This window comes from Lepidochelys olivacea, assembly GCF_965140295.1.
Source record: "Lepidochelys olivacea isolate rLepOli2 genome assembly, chromosome: 1".
NCBI classification, from domain to species: Eukaryota; Metazoa; Chordata; order Testudines; family Cheloniidae; genus Lepidochelys; species Lepidochelys olivacea.
The window spans coordinates 232,355,843-232,378,519 of NC_140411.1; the positions used below are offsets into that span (position 1 = coordinate 232,355,843).

General features: G+C 41.2%; 1 protein-coding gene across 1 annotated transcript in view; it reads left to right on the forward strand.

Moving 5' to 3' along the window:
• The window catches only part of ITPR2 (inositol 1,4,5-trisphosphate receptor type 2), a 350,183-nt gene that overhangs the window by 111,503 nt on the left and 216,003 nt on the right, over positions 1-22,677 (forward strand). Inside the window, exons 10-20 of the mRNA XM_084631622.1 lie at positions 1,552-1,596; positions 10,244-10,395; positions 11,753-11,852; positions 12,013-12,173; positions 14,881-15,022; positions 15,798-15,959; positions 16,966-17,138; positions 19,251-19,370; positions 19,474-19,659; positions 20,361-20,612; positions 21,930-22,074. Coding sequence (XP_084487748.1) covers positions 1,552-1,596; positions 10,244-10,395; positions 11,753-11,852; positions 12,013-12,173; positions 14,881-15,022; positions 15,798-15,959; positions 16,966-17,138; positions 19,251-19,370; positions 19,474-19,659; positions 20,361-20,612; positions 21,930-22,074 — 1,638 coding nt within the window. The remainder of the gene's footprint in view (positions 1-1,551; positions 1,597-10,243; positions 10,396-11,752; positions 11,853-12,012; positions 12,174-14,880; positions 15,023-15,797; positions 15,960-16,965; positions 17,139-19,250; positions 19,371-19,473; positions 19,660-20,360; positions 20,613-21,929; positions 22,075-22,677) is intronic.

A 22,677-nucleotide genomic window follows, 5' to 3' on the forward strand; every position in this document is an offset into this window, starting at 1 on the left:
TTGTTCAAGCATGGAATTTCTGTCCATAGAGGTTCTATGTTACAATTTGTTTCATTTAAGATTTTACTTTATTTGACTCTTTTACATATAGTGCTACTCCCCCACCAGTGTGACCAACTGTGTCATTCCTATCTATTTTGAACCTGGTATTATCATGTCCCATTCATTATCCTCATTCTCCCATTCCTGTTTCTGTGTAATAGAGCTATTTTGGAGTTCTAGTTGAGAAGTTATGGGGACCAAGAGCTTGAGACAGGATTTAGAGTGGGCATCATAGAGGGAAGAAAACAAGCTGTTAAAGCAGATTTTCAAGCCTGTCATGCTGGCTAAAGGAAATACCGAAATCAGTCAGAGCAGCAGAGCAGTCTCAGTACCGGACCTACAGACTTGTGCAATGGCACTAAAAATAGCAGTGTAGATGTTCTCACTTGGAGTGGAGTTCAGACTCTGAGACCCACCTCCCTTGCTGAGTTTGAGCCCAAACTCCAGCCTGAGCGGGAATGTCTGTGCTGCTATTTTTAGTGCTGTTGCCTGAGCCGAAGTCTGTACACCCGGATTCTGAGATTTGCTGCCTCAGGTGTGGTTGTTTTTTGAGGTGTAGATGTACCCTTGCCTACCTCAAACTTATGCCAGTAAAACCACTATACATACTTATAACCTTTATACATGCACACCACACTGTTCGTGCTTAAAACTGACTTGTTTAGATAACTATATAATGTCATCACAGTATTTGCAATATTGCATAGGTATTTCTAATACTGGGGAATGCTGCAAATACTGAGGTAGAACTGTTTCATTATCTTTCTTGAAAGTTTTTTTTATGTGCAACCATCGTGTGTCGGTGTTTGTCTGGATTTATGTCTACCTACATAAATGATCATCTCCTTGCCTATGTCTTCCAATGTCAAAAGTTAAATTGTAGTAATGCCGTTAAACAATAATACTTTGTGTTTATTATTGTGTAGCATCTTTCACACAAGCTTCTTTCACTACTTCACAATAGTTTAATTCATTAAGCTTCACAATCCCACTACAACGTAAGTAAGCATTATCATCTCCAGTAATAATGGCTAAACTGAGTCACCCAGCAGTTAAACACTGTCCACTTGACTACGTCTTCAGTGCAAAAGAGGTGTGTGTTTATATATGTCTGTGTGTATGTGTGTGTGTAAGTAAAATCCTAGTGGAGACAATGCATTCTAGTTTTACCTCAGTGTAGTTAGTCAAGGGCAAACCCAGGTGGGAGCTGAAGTGTTGACTTTGACTGGCTACCTTGAGATAAAAATTACCTGTGCCTTGTCTCCACTAGGGTTTTACATAGTTAGCTCTATCTCAATGGAAAAACACCCCCCCCTCTTTTTTTTTTTTTTTTGCACTAAAGATGTAGCCGGTGGAATTGAACCCTGGAATTTTGATTTTCAGATGCTGGCTTTAACCGTTGAGCCAATGTGCATAATAGGTGACTGAGCAAAAATAGGGTACTTGCTGAGTATAAAATCAGTGTAAAAACGATGAGACAAAGTTATAACGAATGCTTTTCTTTTTCAGCTTAATCCACACTATCCAGATGGGAATACTGAAGGAAAGATCGTGGTAAGTGGAATGCTTTCTTTAAATGTACTGCAGGATATTTTGTTGTATTCTCAATCTAATATAAAGTATCAGCCCCGGGTGGAAGGGTTATTTTTGTTTTACGTACATATGAAATACAAATTATTCAGCCTCTTGGTGTATCATTGTAGCCCATCAGGGTACTGGGAGGTGTAATTCATTAAGGTTCGTAAAGTACTTTGAAATCTTTGGATGGAAAGTCCTATAGAACTGCAAAGTGGTGGTGGTTGTATTTGTCTAGTCACCTTTTCCTATAAGGCCAAAACACTGTTTCAGTTCTCCAGAAAGCAGGAGAAGGAAAGGGAAAAAGAAGAGGGTCACGGAGTATTGAAAAGATCACAGCAGCACTTTTGATTACTATAGCCTCTATTAGAGTAGATTTCCTTCTGCTTTGAATTCTGCTACCGCCGACCTTGGGCTCTCTGTATAAACAAAAGCACAACTAAGAACTATTGTTAGGAAAAGTTTTTCTCTTGCTTAATAAAAATGTGTTTGGTTTCCAATTGCAAATGGAACACTATGATACCTCTATACTATATTGGGGACTGAGTTGTTCAGAGGTTGGTAATGGGCTAGGGAGTCTTTCATGTCTAAGTTACTTGGTTGAATCCAGTGTCATATAGGCATGTACCAGCTGGTAATTGGTATTAACCAGTCAGTACTGTCTGGTGGTTGCATATGTGTCATTAATTGGTTGTCTTAATTCTTCTCAAAGTTGACAGATTTCCACATTGCTCTTTAGCACTGGGCTCTTTAGCAAAGAGACCAAGGACAAAATAAACTTGGTTATTTGTTGAGTTCTGAATCCGTGCTCAGAGCTGTACAGATCACAGAGAAGACAAAGTCTCTGTCCAAAAGGAGCCGATAGCCTAAGGTCTGACTCTCCAAACGTTTAACCAGTGCATGACACGTACTGTCAAAGTCAGTGGGGCTGTTCATAGCAGTAAGTGTTACTCCCAAATGTATTTGCAGGGTTGGATCCTTAGAAAGGAGTCTATAAGCTCATACATGGAGCAGTGAGACTGAGCTACCCTAGCATCCCTAGAGATTTTCTTCAGATCATCGTAAATGCACATGAGAGAGTATAAACGCTTTGGCTTACAGATCCTACCCCATCCAAAGCAGAGCATATGGAAACGGCGAGTAGGTCTAGGCTGCAATCAAAACCCTGTGGCTGGCCATGCCAGCCCATTCGGTCTCACAGGGCTCAAGCTAAGGGACTTTTTAATGCAGTGTGGATGCTTGGGCTGGTTTCTGGGCTCGAGGACCTGGCAAGGCAGGAGGGTCCCAGGGCTTGGACAGCAGCCCAAGCCTGAACATCTACACCACAATTAAACAGCCCCTTAGCCCAAGCTCTTTGAGCCCAAGTCAGTTGACACTGGCCAGCTGTGGGTTTTTAACTGCAGTGTAGACGTACCCCTCTGTGGCCTAGTCTTGCCTAGGATTTAAAGATGTGATTGATGATGATAGCTAGCTCGATCTAAACCACAACTTCTAAAATGCTAGGCACGGCAAGGCAAGTTGAATGTTAGCACATGCTAAGGTGGTGGAGTTAAAGCCTGCTGGGAATCTGTTACCAACCAATCCAAGTATTCAAAATAGTGAGTCAATCCTGTCCCGCTCACCAGCCAAAAATCATGAGATTGACTTAAAAACTACAAGGTTTTTAAAAATAAATGTGGGGACATTTTTATTTGTCTCCTGTTTTTTAAGCCTTTAGGGAACTCATTTTCAAGCTTTTCTCTGTGCTAGAATCTTTTTAAAATGATTGCTGAGGTTCTGACAATCACATGACTCCAGAAGCTGGAGCTTTAATAAAAATGCCAAATGCTTTGAGGATTGACAGCACACTTCCTCATGTATGGCTTTATTGGTAACTCAGCAATACTAACCCAACATAAACCTCAACCTACAGTCACTCCTAGTTTTTCCTTCCAGGACCTCCTCTGTCCTAGTTCCCTCTGCACCCTCCTTCCCTTTATATCCAGGTTGGAGCTAGATGGCCCCATCTGCTAGCATGATTCAGCAGTAACTACTTTGAATCTTTGTGCAAGCAACTGAACCTAGTGTTTCTGAACAGAAGAACCATGCATTCTTACACAAGGTTTTCCATTCTGCTATCCCGTTAGTGTGGCGATATTGGCAACTCTAATTATCGCAAGCCTCAGGATAAAAATCATGAATGTTTTTTTCAAAGCCACAACTCCTGTAGCTGAGAATCTTGCTTTTGTTTATAAAATATATTTATATTTCTAGCCCTCACGGTTGTGGAGAAAAGTCTGAACATGTGAACTAAGTGCACCCTATAAGGCACAGAAACCTAGAAGTCTAATAAAAAGAACTCCAGTCTTTTAAAAAAGCTTATGATTTTTAAGCCAAACTTTTTGGGTTTGGCTCATGATTTCTGAGTGCTTGCCACTGACAAAGCTGGCGTGGGGAAGCCTGTTCTGTTGCTTCCCATACTGTAGCTCCTAAGGTAGAATAAAGTTAGAGGTCTGTGGTCTGTAGGGTTGTCAGTTTGGATGCTTTTTCCAAAGTATATAAAAAACAAACAAGAAGTAACTCACTAACCCCTCCATGCAATATTGGGGTTCATTTTCCAGTGCTCCAGTAACTAGAGCTCTGTGCTTGTGACAAACAAGCACCCCATTTGCAAGTTAGGCACCCCAATCCCATTGGATTTCAATGGAAACAGGGCACTTAATTCTCTTAGGATAAAATTTTCAAAGTGCCTAAGGGCTTGTCTACATTACCTGCTGGATCGATGATCGCATCTAGTCCAGACACGATAAATCGACCGCTGAGCGCTCTCCTGTCTGCTCCAGTACTCCACTGGAGTGAGAGGCACAAGCGGAGTCGACGGGAGAGCGTCAGCCGTTGATTTACCACAGTGAAGACACCGTGGTAAGTAGATCTAAGTTATTCATGTAGCTGAAGTTGCATAACTTAGATCGATTGCCCCCCGCAGCGTAGACCAGGCCTCAGTGACTTATGAGTCTTAAGTCCCATTTTTCAAAAGTGAATCTGACACTTAGGAATCTCAATATTACAAATATATTACAAATCAATAGGGTTTAGGCTCTTAAGGGCCTAATTCATTTTTAAAATGGGAGTTGTCACTTTGTCCCTTTTAAAAATGTTACCTTTAGGTTCTTTTGAAAATACTGCCAAATTGCCTAGTGAGGAAGAGCTTTAAAAATCCTGTTTCGGTTTCTGGTAATATTTGGCCTTACAATGAAGGTCAATACACTTGTTACATATTTTTCCCCTCCAAAGCCTAAGAGACTATGTAACATGAAGGTCTTCCTGTAATTTAGAAGCCTTTATTAAATGCTGCCTTCTCCAGCTTTTGAAGATTGGAAGGTTATAGTCTATAGTGCATCAAAAAGTCAGCGCTGTATGTTACAGCTCCCATTTAAATTCAGAATTGGTGTATTACGCTGCAAAGAAGTCTGTTATTTCCAATCACACAAATGTATAGCATCCACAGGGACACCATAAACATTGGGAAAATGTCAAGAACAGCTGGGAGCCTGGGTTTCATTAATTCCTTTCCCTAAGAAGGCTGTCGCCTTTGGAAGGGTAAACTAACTCCCTCACAAATGAATCTTTGTGAGATAGCACTAATCCTAAGTATTTCCAAACTGGCATTTACTGTTGTGATTTCTTGGCGGTGATATATATATATATATATATATTTTGCTTGAATAAATAGGGTATTTCTGCCATGGAACCAAAAGGCCAGATCCTCAGCTTGTGTAGTTTTGACATAGCTCCATTGAGTTCAATGGAGTTTTGCTTTACATCAGCTGAGGATCTGACCCAGAGAGTGTTTTCTTTCTTATATAATTCCCAGGTGGAATTTTTTAAAAAATACTGTGTCTCTAAAGGCTTTTTCCTTTTGTCTTCCAGCAACTGAGCTTGTTTGTTTAAAAAAACAAAACAAAACTTTAATTAAAATTTTATTATGTGTAATGCAAGTCATCTGGTTTAAACAAGTGGAGCAGTATTTTAAAAGGCTCAGCTAGGAATTAATTTGGTAATAAATAATCCAAAAAGCACAGTTTAAAAATAAGTGTCTTTAGCTTTAAAATGGTAGTGTGTCTGTGCTTATCTAAAGCCAGCAGTCAGACCACTTGAGAGGCTCTGCACTTGCAGTGAGAGAGAGAGAGAAACACACATGGATGCTGACACTTTATTATTCTGCTGTTGCACACAGGTCTGAATCAGCTCTGAAAACGCATACATTGTTTCTTACAGAATGTCTCTGGCTCCTAACAACAGAATTGCAACGTGATGTCTCTGCTAAAAATGGGATGACTCACAAATGAGTCAATAGGGAAGGTGTTATAGGTGGCTAACTGCTGTGCTGTCTGCCAAGGTTCAGTAAAATGCAGGAGCAAGGGTAGCCATTAATTTACTCGTTTTTCATATAGAATTTTTTAACTCGTCTAACCTAAACAGTTCTGTTCACATTGCTGCTATATGAAAATGCTGGTTTTCTAAGAGCCTACTAAACTGGGTTAACATATTGAGATATTACATTGTACTGGATTTAACAGGCATTTTAAGAAGTCTGGCTGTTGTTAAATTTCATTTCTACTGAAGTCTGTAGAGTATTCATACAGGAACAGGGCATTATCCCTGTCTGTCTCTATGCCACAGGAGGTGGTTTTACCAATTGGAATTGTAGATTGGGTTTGCATTCTAAAAGAAATGATCTTCCAGGTCTGTCACATTTTTGCACTGTTCTGTGCAGTTAAAATGAATGCTCCTCCATAAGTGAAGCCACATGCAGGTCTCCTGAATTTTAGGTATAAAAGACTGGGGATAGGATGTAGTTGAACAGTGGTGTCTCTTGAGATCTGTGGTGGCGCATATCTACTAGCAAACCATGCTAGTCGCTGTGAAGTAGAGTAGAATCATAGAATATCAGGGTTGGAAGGGACCCCAGAAGGTCATCTAGTCCAACCCCCTGCTCGAAGCAGGACCAATTCCCAGTTAAATCATCCCAGCCAGGGCTTTGTCAAGCCTGACCTTAAAAACCTCTAAGGAAGGAGATTCTACCACCTCCCTAGGTAACGCATTCCAGTGTTTCACCACCCTCTTAGTGAAAAAGTTTTTCCTAATATCCAATCTAAACCTCCCCCACTGCAACTTGAGTAGTCTAGTGGGCACTTGGAAATATCCAGGTATTGGGAAGGAGAAGTCTGATTTTGCCTGATTTATGTTACCTCTGGTTTGACTATAGTATTTGGCTCCAATTACATTAAACTTCTGTTTCACAACATAAAGAAACATTATATGTTTTAGAAAATTCCTTCCTATATAATATGATATGTCAAACCAATGGCGGTAATCCAGTATCTGTGAAATTTTCTGTATTTTATATATAATCTACTGTAATTGGTTTAAAAATATGCATAATGGACTGAAATTTACAAGTCTTCTCAATTTTGTGCCGATGTTTTTTTCCAGATTGCATACATGACAGTGTTATCCGTTGTTTAGGAGTACCAACTCCATAAAGCTCATTGCCATCCATGACCACCTCATCTGTCACTCCTCCAATCTCGCTGTACTCAATGAAACCTGGATCCCACTCAAATGCTGCCTCTGCAGCCACTCTCTCTTCTCACACATCTCACACCATGACTTTAAAAACAAACAAATAAACAAAGATACCCTGGCAAGGGTGTTGGGCTTTTCTTCTTCCACATTTGCTGATTCCATTCCCTCCCTTGCCCCAGTCACTGTCTTCCACTGGATGGTACACCAACTGGATCTCCTTTCCCCTACCCATCTATGTAGCTAACTCTGACCACGCCCGCTAGTGCCTCTTGGAGTATTCTCTATAGTCCCACACATCCAGGCTGCCATTTTTTCTTTTCTAAGGGCAGGTCTACACTACAGCCGGGATCGATGCTCTGAGATCGATCCACCAGCGGTCGATTTAGCGGGTCTAGTAAAGACCTGCCAGATTGACTGCAGATCGCTCTCCAGTCGACCCTTGTACTCTACCCCTGTACTCTGTGAGAAGAGTAAGGTAAGTCAACGGGAGATTTATGCGTTATTCATGTAGCTGGAGTTACATAGTGTAGCGTAGGTCGACTTACCGCGGTAGTGTAGACATAGCCTAAGATCCATCCTTTTCCTTCAGAGACCTAAAACTCTGGTCCAGGTTCTTGTCATTTTATGTCTTCATTACTGTAATCTCTTCCTCCCTACCCCTTACCACCCACATCACCTCTCTCCAATCCATTCAAAACAGAGATACTGACATCATCTTCGTTACCTCTGACCGTATCACTACCCTCTCTGCATCCCATCTTTGTCTCCCTCTTCTCACTGCATCTAGATCAAGCTTCATGTCCTCACCTTGAAGGCCCTTCACAATTCTGCTCCTCCTACCTGTCCACTCATCTTTCATTCCAATGATGGACACTTCATTCACTTATTTGCCAGTTTCTCACACATACAAACAAATAAAATACCTTCTTCCATGCTGTCCTTTCTGAATGAAATGCCCTTTCTGCACTGATCAATAAAACTGACAACACAATAGGCACTGGATGCCCCTGAGGAAAGTGCAGTTACAGGAGGATTTCTGCTTCTCTCCCTTGTTTAGAGCAATGGGATGGAGTGTTAATATTTTCAGGGTTGATAGAAGAAGTGAATATTTAGCAAGGATTTGAAAAGTTTCTTCTCCTCTGGGCTATGAAGGGGAACTAGTTTCATCTGAACTGGTGAAATTCATTGCAATTGTGATGGCTAATCAACAGGCAGTATCCGTAATCAAAGCACCACCCTGATTATCTCTCACTATATAGGTCTTACCAAATGACTAATGCAAAGCAAGTGTATCCTTTTTATATTGCTTAGCACGTTCCTTGGTTCATGACACACTATAAATCATGTTAATCACATTTCAGATCTCCACTGTCTGATTTTCTTTTTTGGCATCCTTGGCTCCCCTCTTTCTCTCTCTCTCTCCCACACCATATATTTTGTGTGCCTGATGTGCCAGGAATTGTTAATCTGAAACTGATTGCAAATCTTTGATAATATATATAATTTAAAGGCCTGATCCTGCAGTCCTAACAGAAGGAGTAACTGTTACACAGACCAGAAGCCCTGTTGACTTCAGTGGGGCTATAGATGTGAATATGGATTACTCCTTTCAGAAAGGGTTTGCAGCGTCAAGCCCTGGGAATTTAGTATTTTGGGCCACATTTACAAAGATGCAGATAGGCATGCAGTGGGTTTTAGGTGTCTAGCTCTCATAGGTTAAAAAAACTGGGCATTTGTAGTCTTGAGAAACCACTGAGGGGGAGCCTGATAACAGTCTTCAAATATGTTAAGAGCTGTTATAAAGAGGACTGGGACCCCCATGTCCACTGACGGTAGGACAGGGAGAAGAAGTAATGGGCCTCATCTGCTGCAAGGGCGATTCAGGTTAGATATTAGGAAAAACTTTCTAACTATAAGGGTAGTTAAGCTCTGGAATAGGTTACTAGGGGAGGTTGTCCAAATCCCAGTATTGGAGGTTTTAAGACAGTGGTCCCCAAAGTTTTACCTCGTGTCCCTTCCCCCCAGGGCCAGGAATGGGGCTGTGGCTCTGGGATGAGGGGACGCATACAGGGGTTAGGGGGCTGAGGCTGGGGCTGGCAGCCAGGGCCCCGGGGCAGGCATGGGGCTGGCAGCTGGGGCCCTGCTCATTGATTCTAGGACCTGTTTCTGTTAGTTGATGAGCTCCCTCAATTCCACGGACATCAGTGGGATTTGGGACCACTCAGCACCAGGCAGGATCCAGCCCCAGGCAGGATCCAGCCCCTAATGTGCTGTCTGTTTACACTGAGAATTTTAGTCGAGTCCAGCTGGCTGGCTATGCCACTGCCAATCCATGCAGTGTCAGGTTGATTATGAATGGAGCAGCTGCCTTGGCCGCTCTCATTTATCAGGTGCTATGATTATGACCACAAATGGGAAAAGAAAACGGACTCTTAGAACAGCAATTGAACTAATCTTTCTTTCTCTTTACATTTCGATTTTCATCCATTCTTTGCTTTGATCTTTGGCCCCTCCAAACTAGTGCAGTGTAATTACATCTGATGGGTGGCCAGGGTCTGCAACTACAGCACGTTTTTGAAGTGCTGGTGTCAAGTAATAATCAGAGCCGGCTCTAGGCACCAGTTTTCCAAGCAGGTGCTTGGGGCGGTATTTAGAATGGGGCAGCAGTCTGTGTCCTGCGGTGGCAATTGGGCGGCAGCTCCGGTGCTCTTCCCACCGCAGCAGCTTTCGGCGGCAGCAGCTCTGCCACTGTTGTGGCAGCGGCAATTCAGCGGCGACTGCTTGGGGCTGCAAAATTGGTAGAGCCACCCCTGGTGGTAATGTATGTGGTACTATAGTCTCTCTGCAGTGTGTGACCTGCTCCTGTTGTTATGACTTTCTGAGACCCTGTGTCCACGGGGCAGATTGTATCCTCTGTGTTACGCTCTCCAAAGCTGGCCCTAACGCATCCTCACTGGAATGTAAAAGTAAAATTCAGATGTATTACTTGTCCACAAGGTAATTGCAGAATTTATAATAGGGCCCAGTGCAAGCAAAAACCCTTGTGCCTAATCAACAGAGAGACGGCGACCTTGCTGCTTCAAAGAAGAAACGGCAAGCAGGGGAGAAGATTATGTATACTTTGGTCTCTGTACCACATGGAAATGACATCGCATCTCTCTTTGAACTGGATGCCACCACTCTTCAGAGAGCTGATTGCCTGGTTCCAAGGTAAAAATAAAAATACTGCATTGACAAGGTTTCTCTCTAGCATTATACTGGTGAGTAAAGCTGAAAAATCAAACATATGCATCCGATGAAGTGAGCTGTAGCTCACGAAAGCTTATGCTCAAATAAATGTGTTAGTCTCTAAAGTGCCACAAGTCCTCCTGTTCTTTTGCGAATACAGACTACCACAGCTGCTAGTCTGAGACATATGCTAGTGTTATTCTTCAGGTGAAATTGAGGAGCATTCCCAGATAAACAAGAGATGTATAAAACATGATCCTGCTGCTGTGACTAGATAAAATAATTATTAGGATAAAACAAGTACGACTTAAAGGGACACTGCCAAGATATAAAAATAGTGGGGCAAATGTTGCACAGGTGTGATTGAGAGCAGAACTGGGCCTAGTATGCTGTTTGCAAAAAAATGTACTATTAATAAATCTGAGAGAATCATTCCCAGTAAATAATTTATGCAATGAATTTTGCCTTGTTTTCTGTGCATGCACTGCCCGTGACAGAGCATGGTTTCTTGGAATATATTTGTTGTTCAAATTCATTGAACAAGTAGTTTTTGAGGTTTTTTAGTCCAGAAATTAATTGTGAATATTTGAAATTTTGAACAGTATTGCTTAATTGTGATTGGTCAGATAAGTCATAAGGGTTTTTTTCTGTTCCATGATTGAACATTCAGTCACTTGGGGGCAAATTCTCCTGAGTCAATTTAAAATTTGGTTTCTGATCATATTTGTGTATGCAACTTTGAAATTTGTTTTCTGTGCTCCTTTTTCCTAGCACAATTCACTTGCATGAATATTCAGAGTGTGAACATGAAAAGGGAGACTGAAAACTTGGCCAAAGTGAATTAATCTAAAAAAGTAGAATGAATAGTCACTGAAAAATGTTTGCATTAATTGCCCGTCTCTAACACCACCACAAACTGAAAGAATTTAAAAAATCTAATTCATGCTGTTTGTGCACTTGATTCTCAGCTTATGACTGATACTATAAGTGCTTGTTCACATGAGCGTTCTTATTGAAGTCAAGCTTACTCATGTGAGCAAGGGTTTTCAGGATCGAGCTATTAGACTGTGCCTACTAATGTGTTGCTGTTCTTTGAGGGTCACAACTCTGCAGAAGACTGTTCAAATAAAAGAAACATGTTTTCATACTTGGCTGAAATTCACAGAAGTATTTCTGTTCACGTTAGATTTTAGAACCTTCCCCTCATCATCTTTTACTTAAATAACTTTACTCGTGGTCTCTCTGTCATATTGTCTCAAAACATTCTGCAGAACAATGAAGTGTGTAGCTTCCATCATTTTTTCTCCAGACCTGTTGTTTTACTGTGTTTTGTCTTTAGGAACTCTTATGTTCGGTTGAGACACCTATGTACTAATACTTGGGTGACCAGTACTAGTATTCCTATAGATACAGAAGAAGAGAGGCCAGTGATGTTGAAGGTAAATATTGATACAAGTGTACTAACTTTCCAAACTCATTCCTATAATTATCTGTGAATGATTTAACTTCCCTACATATAAAGTTATATAATAATTCAGAGGAAGATAGAGGATTGCTCACCAAAATTAAACTCTGTTTAAAAAAAACACACTATTTCAGATTGGGACTTGCCAAACAAAAGAAGACAAGGAAGCTTTTGCCATTGTATCGGTTCCTCTGTCTGAGGTCAGAGACTTGGATTTTGCCAATGATGCCAACAAAGTTTTAGCATCCACTGTTAAAAAGCTGGAGAATGGAACAATAACACAAAATGAAAGGAGGTCAGTAATGTGTTTTTTTTTTTTTTCCTTCAGGTCATTTTCATATAAAATGAATATGTATGTTGTCTAAACACCACAGTAATGGGGACACCAGTAAAATCTAGATAGATCGGTAGGAAGGCAGGTGAGGAAGGTGGTTAGGGTGCTAGCCTGGGACTTGAGACTGGCTGTGCCACAGGCTCCCTCGATGACCTTGAACAAGTCACTTAATCTCTCCTGGCACCTTAAAGACTAACAGATTTATTTGGGCATAAATTTTCGGGTAAAAAACCCATTTCTTTTAAATCTTAGATGCATCTGAAGAAGTTGTTTTTTTTACCCATGAAAGCTTATGCCCAAATAAATCGGTTAGTCTTTAAGGTGCCACCGGACTCCTCATTGTTTTTGTGGATACGGACTAACATGGGTTACCCCCGATACTTAATCTCTCCTGTGGCTCAGTTCTCCGTGGGTGTAATGGGGACAGCGGCACTGCCCTATCTCACAGGAGTGTTGTGAAGATGAAGTCATTAAAGATTGTGAAGTGCTCAATACTATGGTAATGGGGGGGGGGGGGCTTAAAATGATCTAAAATAAGGAGAAATGTGAGTTTCAAGATTTACCTAGATTATAGAGCAAACTTTAAACTGTTTGCATTCTGTAACATTTGGATCCAATGAGCCTGATTCTCATTTATATTAAGGACCTTTACCCCACTCTGGCAGTGTAATTTATGCCCCCTTTACACTGCCAGAAAGGTGAATGAGAGTAAATGAGAATCTGGCTCAACATCAACTCTTCTCCCTTCTATCTATAACCCCCTGTCCTGTTCGTCCCTCCTACTTTCCATAGCCTCTTCTAAAGGCTGTTTGGAGTGGGTCTGCCCTTTTGCATTCATCCGTGCTTCAACTTCAGTGCTATTGGAGTGTCTGCTCTTTACACCCTCCCAGGAATTAAGGGACTTTGTTGCACATTGTAGCCAAATATATCATACTGCGCTGGGTGTAGTATGCTAGTTATTTTCAACGCTCTCTGGAAAAATTAAATGTTAGATAGCATCTTTGGGTGCTGTTTAATTTGTAACTCTCATTCTGCCATGGAATATACACACCTTTTTATTGAAAATGTTAATTTTTTGGTGATAAAATTAAGCTTCTGTCGACAATTGAATCAAGAGGTTTTTGTTAATAAGAAATAGATTTATCCTAACGTGGCATGCTATAATGGCCTAAGCATTGGTACTTAACCCTAAAGAGCTGACAGGCCACTTCATCACTGAATAGAGGCAGAGAAGCACAAACTAATTAATTGGAGTGTGACGTAACAACAGTGCATCTCGCTATTAGGCTTGTGACCGTGAAACATTGAGATTCAGCATCATCGGGTAGTGGGGCTATTGCTGTAATATAGTGCTGAAAATATTTCATAGTGCTTTCTGGATGCTGGCATTATTTTTGTCTCTGTGATTTCCTGTGAAGGCGTAGCAGTCCTCATTCTTCCCTTCCCTGTCCCTTTCTGGCTTATAAAGGTAGGGTTCCTGCCAGCACCAGACTAGTTGGTCAGCCCTACAGTCGCATCCTTTACCTTTTGCTGCTTGGGAAGCACTCGTGTACTATAAGCCTTGTTCTACTCGGATCAGGTTCTAAACAGATTGATGTACTCCATGAGATCCACAAATGGGCTGAGATTTTTCAAAGCGGGCTAGGAGATTTAGCACATGGTTCCTCTTGAGAGTAATAGAAGTTGTGTGTTTAAATCCCCTAGTCTGTTTGTTTTTTTGTTTTTTTTTTAAATCTCAGCTGAAGATCCACATGCCTCTAGACCCTATAGTTTAGAAACCTGGGTCTAGAATATATGTAGTAGGCCAAATTCATCTGACACTTGGGGGTCTGTGGGTTTAGCTGCAGGCAGAATTTGGCCCACTCCTTGTTGAAAGCTTTTATTTTTCTTTCCTCCACTTTCCCTATGAGCTGGTCACGAACACCGAAGGTTTAGTTACTGAGCCCACATGGGATCATCTTGGCTTTTTACAGAGCTGCTGCTGGAAAGCCTGTAGCCCTTCTCAGGGATGTTTGTTAAAGTGGGTCTGTTGTCCATTTGAAATTCAAAGTTCCATCTATATATGTTCTGCCATATGCATGTACAACTTACCGTTTTTCATCTGCCTCCTTCAGGATGGAGTAACCATTTTCTAGTATTAGAAGTACCCCTCCCCTTTTGGTGCTGTTTACCATCACCCTTTCCCTTTAGCAGGGAGTGCAAGACGTGGTCTTTTGCAAATCCACCTTCAATACCTCCTTGGCCAGTAGGGGTACAGAATAGGAGGGGGATGCTTGCATGCTCTTCCACTGCATACAGTGCAACCTATCTAAAGTGGCCAGCATTAATGGTTACCTGAAAAGCTCTAGCTAAGCTGCATATGAAAACATCTTGCTGCTGTTGCTGGCATATTTGTGTAGATTACTTGTTTTGGGATACTGTCCATCAGTTCAACTTGCTTCCTGTTTCGTTGTGGTTCTTTAATGCTTTGGTAAACATCCTTGTGATGGATTTAAGCCTCTGCTGATTTAAGGTCTTGAATCCTTAAGCACGTGTCAGACTTGGCTTTGCAGTGGTTGAAGTTCTGCTGTGCCACAGAAAGCCTGTTCTAAAATGTATGGATTTTTTTTTTTAAATGAATCCTAGCAAGTGTTGAACTTGCTAGTAAGGATTTCTCTACTTGTTCTAGGTTTGTAACCAAGCTGTTAGAAGATCTCATTTTCTTTGTTGCTGATGTTCCTAATAATGGGCAGGAAGTTTTGGATGTGTTGATTAGCAAGCCAAACCGGGAACGACAAAAATTAATGCGGGAACAAAATATATTGGCCCAGGTATGTTTTGGATATTAGCAGTTTGTTTATATATGTACCTATTGGGGAGCTCCTGAAGGAAGATGGTCGTTTAATTAACGAGGCTACATAGTCCTTTGTTAACATCCACTTGGGATTTCTAGGTGTGAAATTAGCCACATGGGGCTCACTTACTGTTGCCTAAATGAAAATAGGAAACATTTGATGAGGGGAGAATTGAATATAAATGGCTATATTCTTTTCTGAGCTACGCCTGTGCAACCCCACTGCATCATATGGCTATAAGAGAGAGTAAAGTCTTGCCGAAGGATGATAAAGTGGAAACACGTTTTCTACTCTAGTCCCCAGTACTGTAAATGACTCCACAGCTGGTGAACCTCTGCATTCTCATAGAGCTGGAAGGATCCAGTTTATGCTAAGATCTGTGCACTTGTGAATCAGACTTAATATTCTTTTTAAGTAGCTTCTTTAATAAACAATGGTGAATAGGCTGGAAAAGAGGAATAACAGAATTGTCCTTCCCTTTGACTGTAAATGTATCCAAATTTTTTCTACACGATGTCAGTGAGTAGATCAAAATGGGACAATGTCACTGTTTTAACGTCTGAGATTGTCAGGATCCCCCACTCCCCCATCACATTCAGTCTTATGTAGATGGCAAGAGTGGTGCCCTATTTCTTACCTGGTTTAAGGTACTCCTGCGACAGTTAATGCAAATATGAATAGAAATGGCCAATGACAGTCATACAGAAATGTTAGTTTTGTTCTCATACTCAGTGATTTTGATTCTGAACAGATATTTGGGATCCTCAAAGCTCCTTTTAAGGATAAAGGAGGAGAGGGATCAATGCTGAGACTTGAAGATCTAGGAGATCAGAGATACGCTCCATACAAATACATGTTAAGGCTATGTTACAGAGTCATCAGACATTCCCAGCAGGACTATAGGAAAAACCAGGTCAGTTGTAGCCAAGATTTTTTTTGCCAAAATTGTTACATAATCGTATACTCTGGGTCTGACCCTGTGCTCTGTACTTGTATTTGGATTCCCGTTGTATTCCAATGAAACAACTCTTGTAAGAAGGGGCTGGTGGACTGGGCTCTGTGTGCATTAGTATGTAGCAAATCAATCATTAAAGTATTGACTTCTCTTGCTGAACAATGGTATTTTTGTTTAGGAATTTTTACAAGAGACCAGTGAGATGTTAGGGTTTCATTTCCCCGGCATGTGCTCCATACCATTTCTTCCTCTTTATAAGCTCCAGAGGTTCAAGCATGAGAATGGGACTCCCAGTTTGTGGGTCTCTGCTGTATCACTAAAATTATGCTCTTGGATGTCAGACTAGAAAGTGGGAGAGTTGCAGGGAATTCTGAATTCTTCTCACTGACAAATTTGTGAAGCAAAGAGTAATAGGGGTCTCAGAAGCAGGACTGATTCAGTCAAGCTGCCCAACCTACCGCCACAGAGTACCCTTTATGAGTGGGAGAAAGTTCAAACCCATTCAGTCCAATATTTTTATGAACTAGAGTTGAGAATGAGTCATCAACCCAAGGACTTGGCAGGCATGGAGGGACTAAAGATAAGGTGTTGAAATGATGTGTATGTCTTCTATGATTTCCTTTCTAGAGCCTTTCAAAATATTTCTTGCCTCTAAAAACAAGAAGAATACTTCTTCAAAATAATGTAAATCCCAAATTTTCCGTTTATTTTCTGTGTGTTTGGAGCTGGGGGAGGGGACTGTAGAAGACTCAGAAGTGTTGGCCACCCCTAAGACAGCTAATTTTTTCTTGGAGTATATTATTCAGTGATCCCAGATTTACTTCACTTCATGCCACTAGTGAGATATGTGTTTTGAGTATTAGTTTGAGGGATCAATTGAGCTGAATGTTGCTGATCCTAAAAGAAAGATGCTGCTTCTTACAGGCTGTTGAAGAGATCATCCTGAGGCTTTTTTATTTTTCAGGAATATATTGCTAAGAACTTCTGCATCATGCAGTCCCAGATTGGTTATGATATTCTGGCAGAAGACACCATCACAGCTTTGTTGCACAACAACAGAAAACTACTTGAGAAACACATCACGTCTAAAGAAATAGAGACATTTGTTAACTTACTGAGGAGGAATCGAGAGCCAAGGTTTGAAGTAGCCCACATACCTTTCTTCTGTATTGATACTCTTTTATTCTTGTAACAGCTGTGAATCTGCCTTCTATTTGCTAGTTTGTTATCTCTCTTTCATGGCTTAAATATTTTAATCCTGGCAGAGGAAAAAAAAACACACTACTCATATTGTGTATAAATTGTTAGACTAGAGAGAGCAGAAATTCCTGAAACTCTCTTGGTTTCACCACTGCTTCCTGTCTGAATGTAAAATAAATGGAGTGTCTAATGAAAAAAGGATCTTATTTTTTTCATTAGACTTCCAAATGTAAACATACAGTAATAATGTAAATGTATTAAATCAATGTACTGAGGGCCAAATTACTTTTATGGGAGCAATTTATAGTACTGCTGGGGGATGTTGCATTGCATCGCTATAATTACTCTGCATATATCTGCAGCCATATCACCTGGAGCTGTGATTTCATCACGTGTCCCAAGCTAAGCAATGTTGGGCTTGGTCAGTATTAGAAGAGGAGGCCATATTGGTACTGAGCCAATTCCCTGGTTCATTATTAGAAGGGGACAGGACCCTTAACAAGGTACAATTGACCTTGTTTATTTAAGATCTCACATCACTTTTTGCAAGAGGAAGGATCTTAATTTGATTGATTGAATTTATTATTTGAATGCAAAAACTTCACTTGTGCTTAAACCCTAGGTGCAAAAACAATTCATGCTTTAAAAGCACACCTTACAAAACAGTTCAGAATGACCCACTGTTAGCAGTTAGGACCTGCCCCACAGCACTGACTCATGTGAAAAATCCCACAGACTTCCATGGACTGGTTTGCATGAGATGAGGTATGCAGAACTGAGCTCCAGAACACATACACACACTGTAAAAATTAAAACCTTCCTCAGCATACAATCAGGGTACGTGATTCCCACCTGCCAAGCCTGAGTAATTACATTCTGCCTACTCAAATTTCCACCACATTTTCAATCAGATTTAGTGGGATTTTTTTTAGTTTTTTGCTCTAAACTGTTATGTAATGTTGCTAGGTTACTTCCATTTTAGCAAGTAGCAGGTAATTAACTTCATTTTAATGGTGGAGGAACTGGTTCCTGAATATGATATACTGTTGCATTTAGACCTTTCATTCAAAAATACTTTATGAACACAAACATTCTAGAGTTCAGCTGTTGGTATTGTAAGTGTAACCTGGGGTAGTCAATTATTTTTTGTCAAGATCCACTTCTTTTGGTCAAGGTATAGTCAAAGTCCAGACTCCAGAGAAAATAATAAAATAATGATGATGATGATAAAAAGATTTCGGGGTCCGTTCAAAAGCATCTAGCAGTCTGGATTTGGTCCACAGTACACTTATTGACTACCCTGGTGTAACCTATGCTAATACAATGTGGTGATCTGTCCCCCTTGAGTGGCTAGGCTACATAGAAAGGTTTGTGAACCTGCTACTGGCTTCAGGCTAACGGTCCTTGTGGCAGAGGCTCATGTTTTCAGATAGAGGTCTTGGGTTTGATCCCTGGTCCTCACTAAGTGCCTGTGAGGCAGAAGGCATTTAAAGTTGCCTTAAATGGGTAGTTGTGGATTACTGTAGCATAGGGGATTCCTTGGATGGCATAAACTCAGCTACACCTGGTTTATGTCAGTCACTCCCCCATCCTTGGTATTTAGATTAGGGGACAGTAAGTGGCAGGTGCACTAGAGTGGGATAGGTGGTCCATAGTACAGAGTACTCCTCTGGATCCTGGGCCAGTGATGAAGTCCTTAGTGGAGTAATCCCACAGGCACATCTTAGAGCATCCTTCAGTCTGGTGTAAATTATAAGAGGGACTGTTTGGGTCACCCTTGCCACACTCAGCCTGAGCTGCAGGGATTGAGAGCTCAGCATTGATCTCAAGATCTTACTCCTCTTTAGTGGTTAGAGGTTGTAATAATATGAATAAACAATGATCAAAGTTTGAATACAGCATGTATTTAGAGAACTCTAGCACTAGGGGCTCCCTTGAGGTGAATGTTTCAGAGATGAGCACTCTAGAAAAAATGAAGATCGACAGGTAAACAGATTTCCTTTGTGATGCTTCTGTGTATAATATTTTGTTTGCTTTTTTCCTGTCCAGATTCTTGGATTATCTATCAGACCTGTGTGTTTCTAACACAACTGCCATACCCGTAACTCAGGAACTCATCTGTAAATTTATGCTGAGTCCAGGGAATGCTGACATCCTCATCCAAACCAAGTAAGCAGCTGTAACTGAAACATACTTGTCATTGTTACCTTGCCTTTCTTGCCACATCGGTAACAGGGTTTGTGTAGCTACAGTTTGCGTTATTTATTTGAAGGCTAGTTTCAATGCAAATAGACAATCCCTTGGAATGCGCCATCATCCCAGAGGATATTGATGAGGAGGAGGTCTGGCTCTACTGGATTGACAGCAATAAGGAACCACATGGCAAAGCTATCAGGCATCTGGCCCAGGAGGCTAAGGAAGGCACAAAGGCTGATTTAGAAGTCCTTACCTATTACAGGTAAAACAATATTTTTACTATTCAGGGAACCAGATGCTACTCCTGTTGAAATCCATTGTCATTGTGTTAAACTGGAGCAAGGTCAGATCTATGCTCCGTTTAGAAACTGGATCTAAGTTTGTGATCCTTCCTACATTTAAAAAAAAAACCAACAACAATCTCTCCAATATTTTCCAAAGAGTGTTGAGGCTTCGATGCTTTTGATGCATCCCTGTGCTCTCAAAGTGCTGTGGTTTCAGCTCCTCCCTTCTCTAGCAAGTGGGATTACACAACAGCTACTTTAGTATACTCTTGCAGACCAGGTGTGCTCTGAGCTGTTGTCCAGAAGCACTGAGAAATTAGCACCATCAGCACTTCCAGGTTCCAGGCACTGGAAGGCAGGTGCATGAAACAGTCTTAAATGTATTGAAAGTGAATAGTTCAAGGGTTTTATCCCACAACTGCTGTTCTGTGTGGGGGACTTTCTTTGAACTCCAGTGTGAGTTGGGTATAAAAATCAATGGGGATAGGAGCCAAATACTAGTGTTTGCAATGGCAAGTCAGCTTCTTTGCTAACAAAGGGGCTGTATTATTTTCATTATGTTACATTGGAATGGCATAGATCAGGCTCCTGAGAGTATATTCTCAGGTATGTTGCTTTGTGCCATTCAAAAAAATCCAAGATACTACTGAAAGTGTAACATTATTTTTATTACCTTAAGGTACCAATTAAACCTCTTTGCAAGGATGTGCCTGGATCGTCAGTATCTAGCCATTAACCAGGTTTCAACACAGCTCTCAGTAGACTTGATCCTACGATGTATGTCTGATGAAAGCCTCCCTTATGACCTCCGGGCTTCTTTTTGCCGTCTTATGCTGCACATGCACGTTGACAGAGATCCTCAGGAGTCTGTAGTACCCGTTAGATATGCCAGACTGTGGACTGAAATTCCTACCAAGATCACAATCCATGAGTAAGTTTAAAAAAACAAACACCCCAAAGCATTTTAAATGGATCAGACCTACTCAGAATAAAATTGTGAGTGGCTGTAATTTTAATGCAACACACATGTGAACAGATATTTTGCTGGAGAACACAAACCATTAGGCACCATTAATCCTGGAAATTTAAAAGGGTCACTTTATTCGTGAGTGTGTTCTTTAAAATGCATTGTGATAGGGGAGATGAAATGGCCTTTTCCTGGGAACGACAAAGGGTGAAGCCATTACATTCAATTAAATATTACACCCTCACTAGGCTGAACCTTAGTTTTACAATTAGAGCTTTATTGTGGCTTTAAAGCCACAACCTATAGTCAGTTGAAGCAGTTCAGAGGCAATGGCCTCAATCCAGGAAAGCACTTAAGCACGCGCTTCATTTTAAGTATGGGAGGAGCTCCACTGACTTCAGTGGGAACTCTCACTTGCTTGATTGCTTTGATGCACTGGGGCCTTTATGTATGAGGCAGGCATAGTAGTTCTGGGCAGTGGCGTAGCCAGGTGGAGGAAACAGGGGCAGTGGAGATGATTTAAAAAAAAAAAAAAAGACGCCACCCTCTAGTACTCACCCGGCGGCGCTCCGGGTCTTTGGCGGCGGGTCAGGTGGCACTCTGGCCTCGTGTCCTTCACTCACTTCGGTCTTTGGCGGCACTGAAGGACCGCCCCTCCCCCCACAACGCTGCCAAAGACTGGAGCGAGTGAAGGACCCGAGGCCGGAGTGCTGCTGAAGACCTCCGCTGCCAAAGACCCGGAGCGCCGCCAGGTGAGTAAAAATTTAAAAGGCACCAAAGAATTAAAAAGGCACCACTTCTGCTCAGTGGGGGAGCGACTGCTGCCTTGTTGTCCCCCTAGCTACGCTACTGGTTCTGGGGGGCATGTGCCACAGTGCAACAAATACTGCTGCATTCTTTCACAGGGTGCAGTGTCTGCCCCCCATCCTTACCAGCTCATTTCTTTTTTTTTTTTTTTTTTTTGGGTGATGGAAGGATTGTGCAAAAAGGGGAGTTGATCATGGACTTAACTTCTTACCATCTTTTCTACTATCACCACTGGTGTTGAGTCCCCCCCAGACCTGTGCCACAAGTGGAGGGAAGATTTGTTTGCATCCTTTGCCTGCCACCCTGGTGCACACAAGCAGGACTAACTGCGATCTAGCCCTTTTCTGCACCAGAGAACTTAAAATAAGGTTAAAGCATCATGAGTGGTTGGAGGATTTGGTAATTTTTTACATTACAGCTCATCATATCAATGGAAGAGGTTAATTTTGCTTCTCCCTATGTTTTGCCTGGTAGGTATGATTCTTTCACAGACTCCTCGAGAAATGACATGAAGAGGAAATTTGCTTTGACCATGGAATTTGTAGAAGAGTACTTGAAAGAAGTTGTAAATCAGCCATTTCCTTTTGGGGACAAAGAGAAAAACAAACTTACATTTGAGGTACTTTTCAGTTATCTTTGTCACAATTTATTGTACCCCTTGAATCAAACAATGAAGTGGTAGGGCATAACTGTTAGCTGTATTAACCAGGTTTTCTTTTGAAAAGAAAAGTTTAAGAACATATTTGATTATACAGTAGAACAAGGGTTCGGACCCCTCGGGGGGTTGCGAGATTATTATATGGGGGGTCGTGAGCTGTCAGCCTCCACCCCAAACGCAGCTTTGCCTCCAGCGTTTATAATGGTGTTAAATTAAACACACATTTTTATATATTTATAAGGGGTGGAAGTCACACTCAGAGGCTTGCTAGGTGAAAAGGGGTCAGTACAAAAGTTTGAGAACCATTGCAGTAGAACTGCCTGAGTTATGAACACCTTAGGGATGGAGGTTGTTTGTGGTTCTTTCAAAGGTTTACAACTGAAAATTGATTTAATGCAGCTTTGAAACTACTATGCAGAAGAAAAATGCTGTTTTTAACCATCTTAATTTAAATGAAACAAGCACAGAAACAGTTTCCTTACCTTGTCAAATCTTTTTTTAAAACTTTCCATTTATTTCTTTTAGTAGTTTGTTTAACACAGTACTGTACAGTATTTGCTTTTT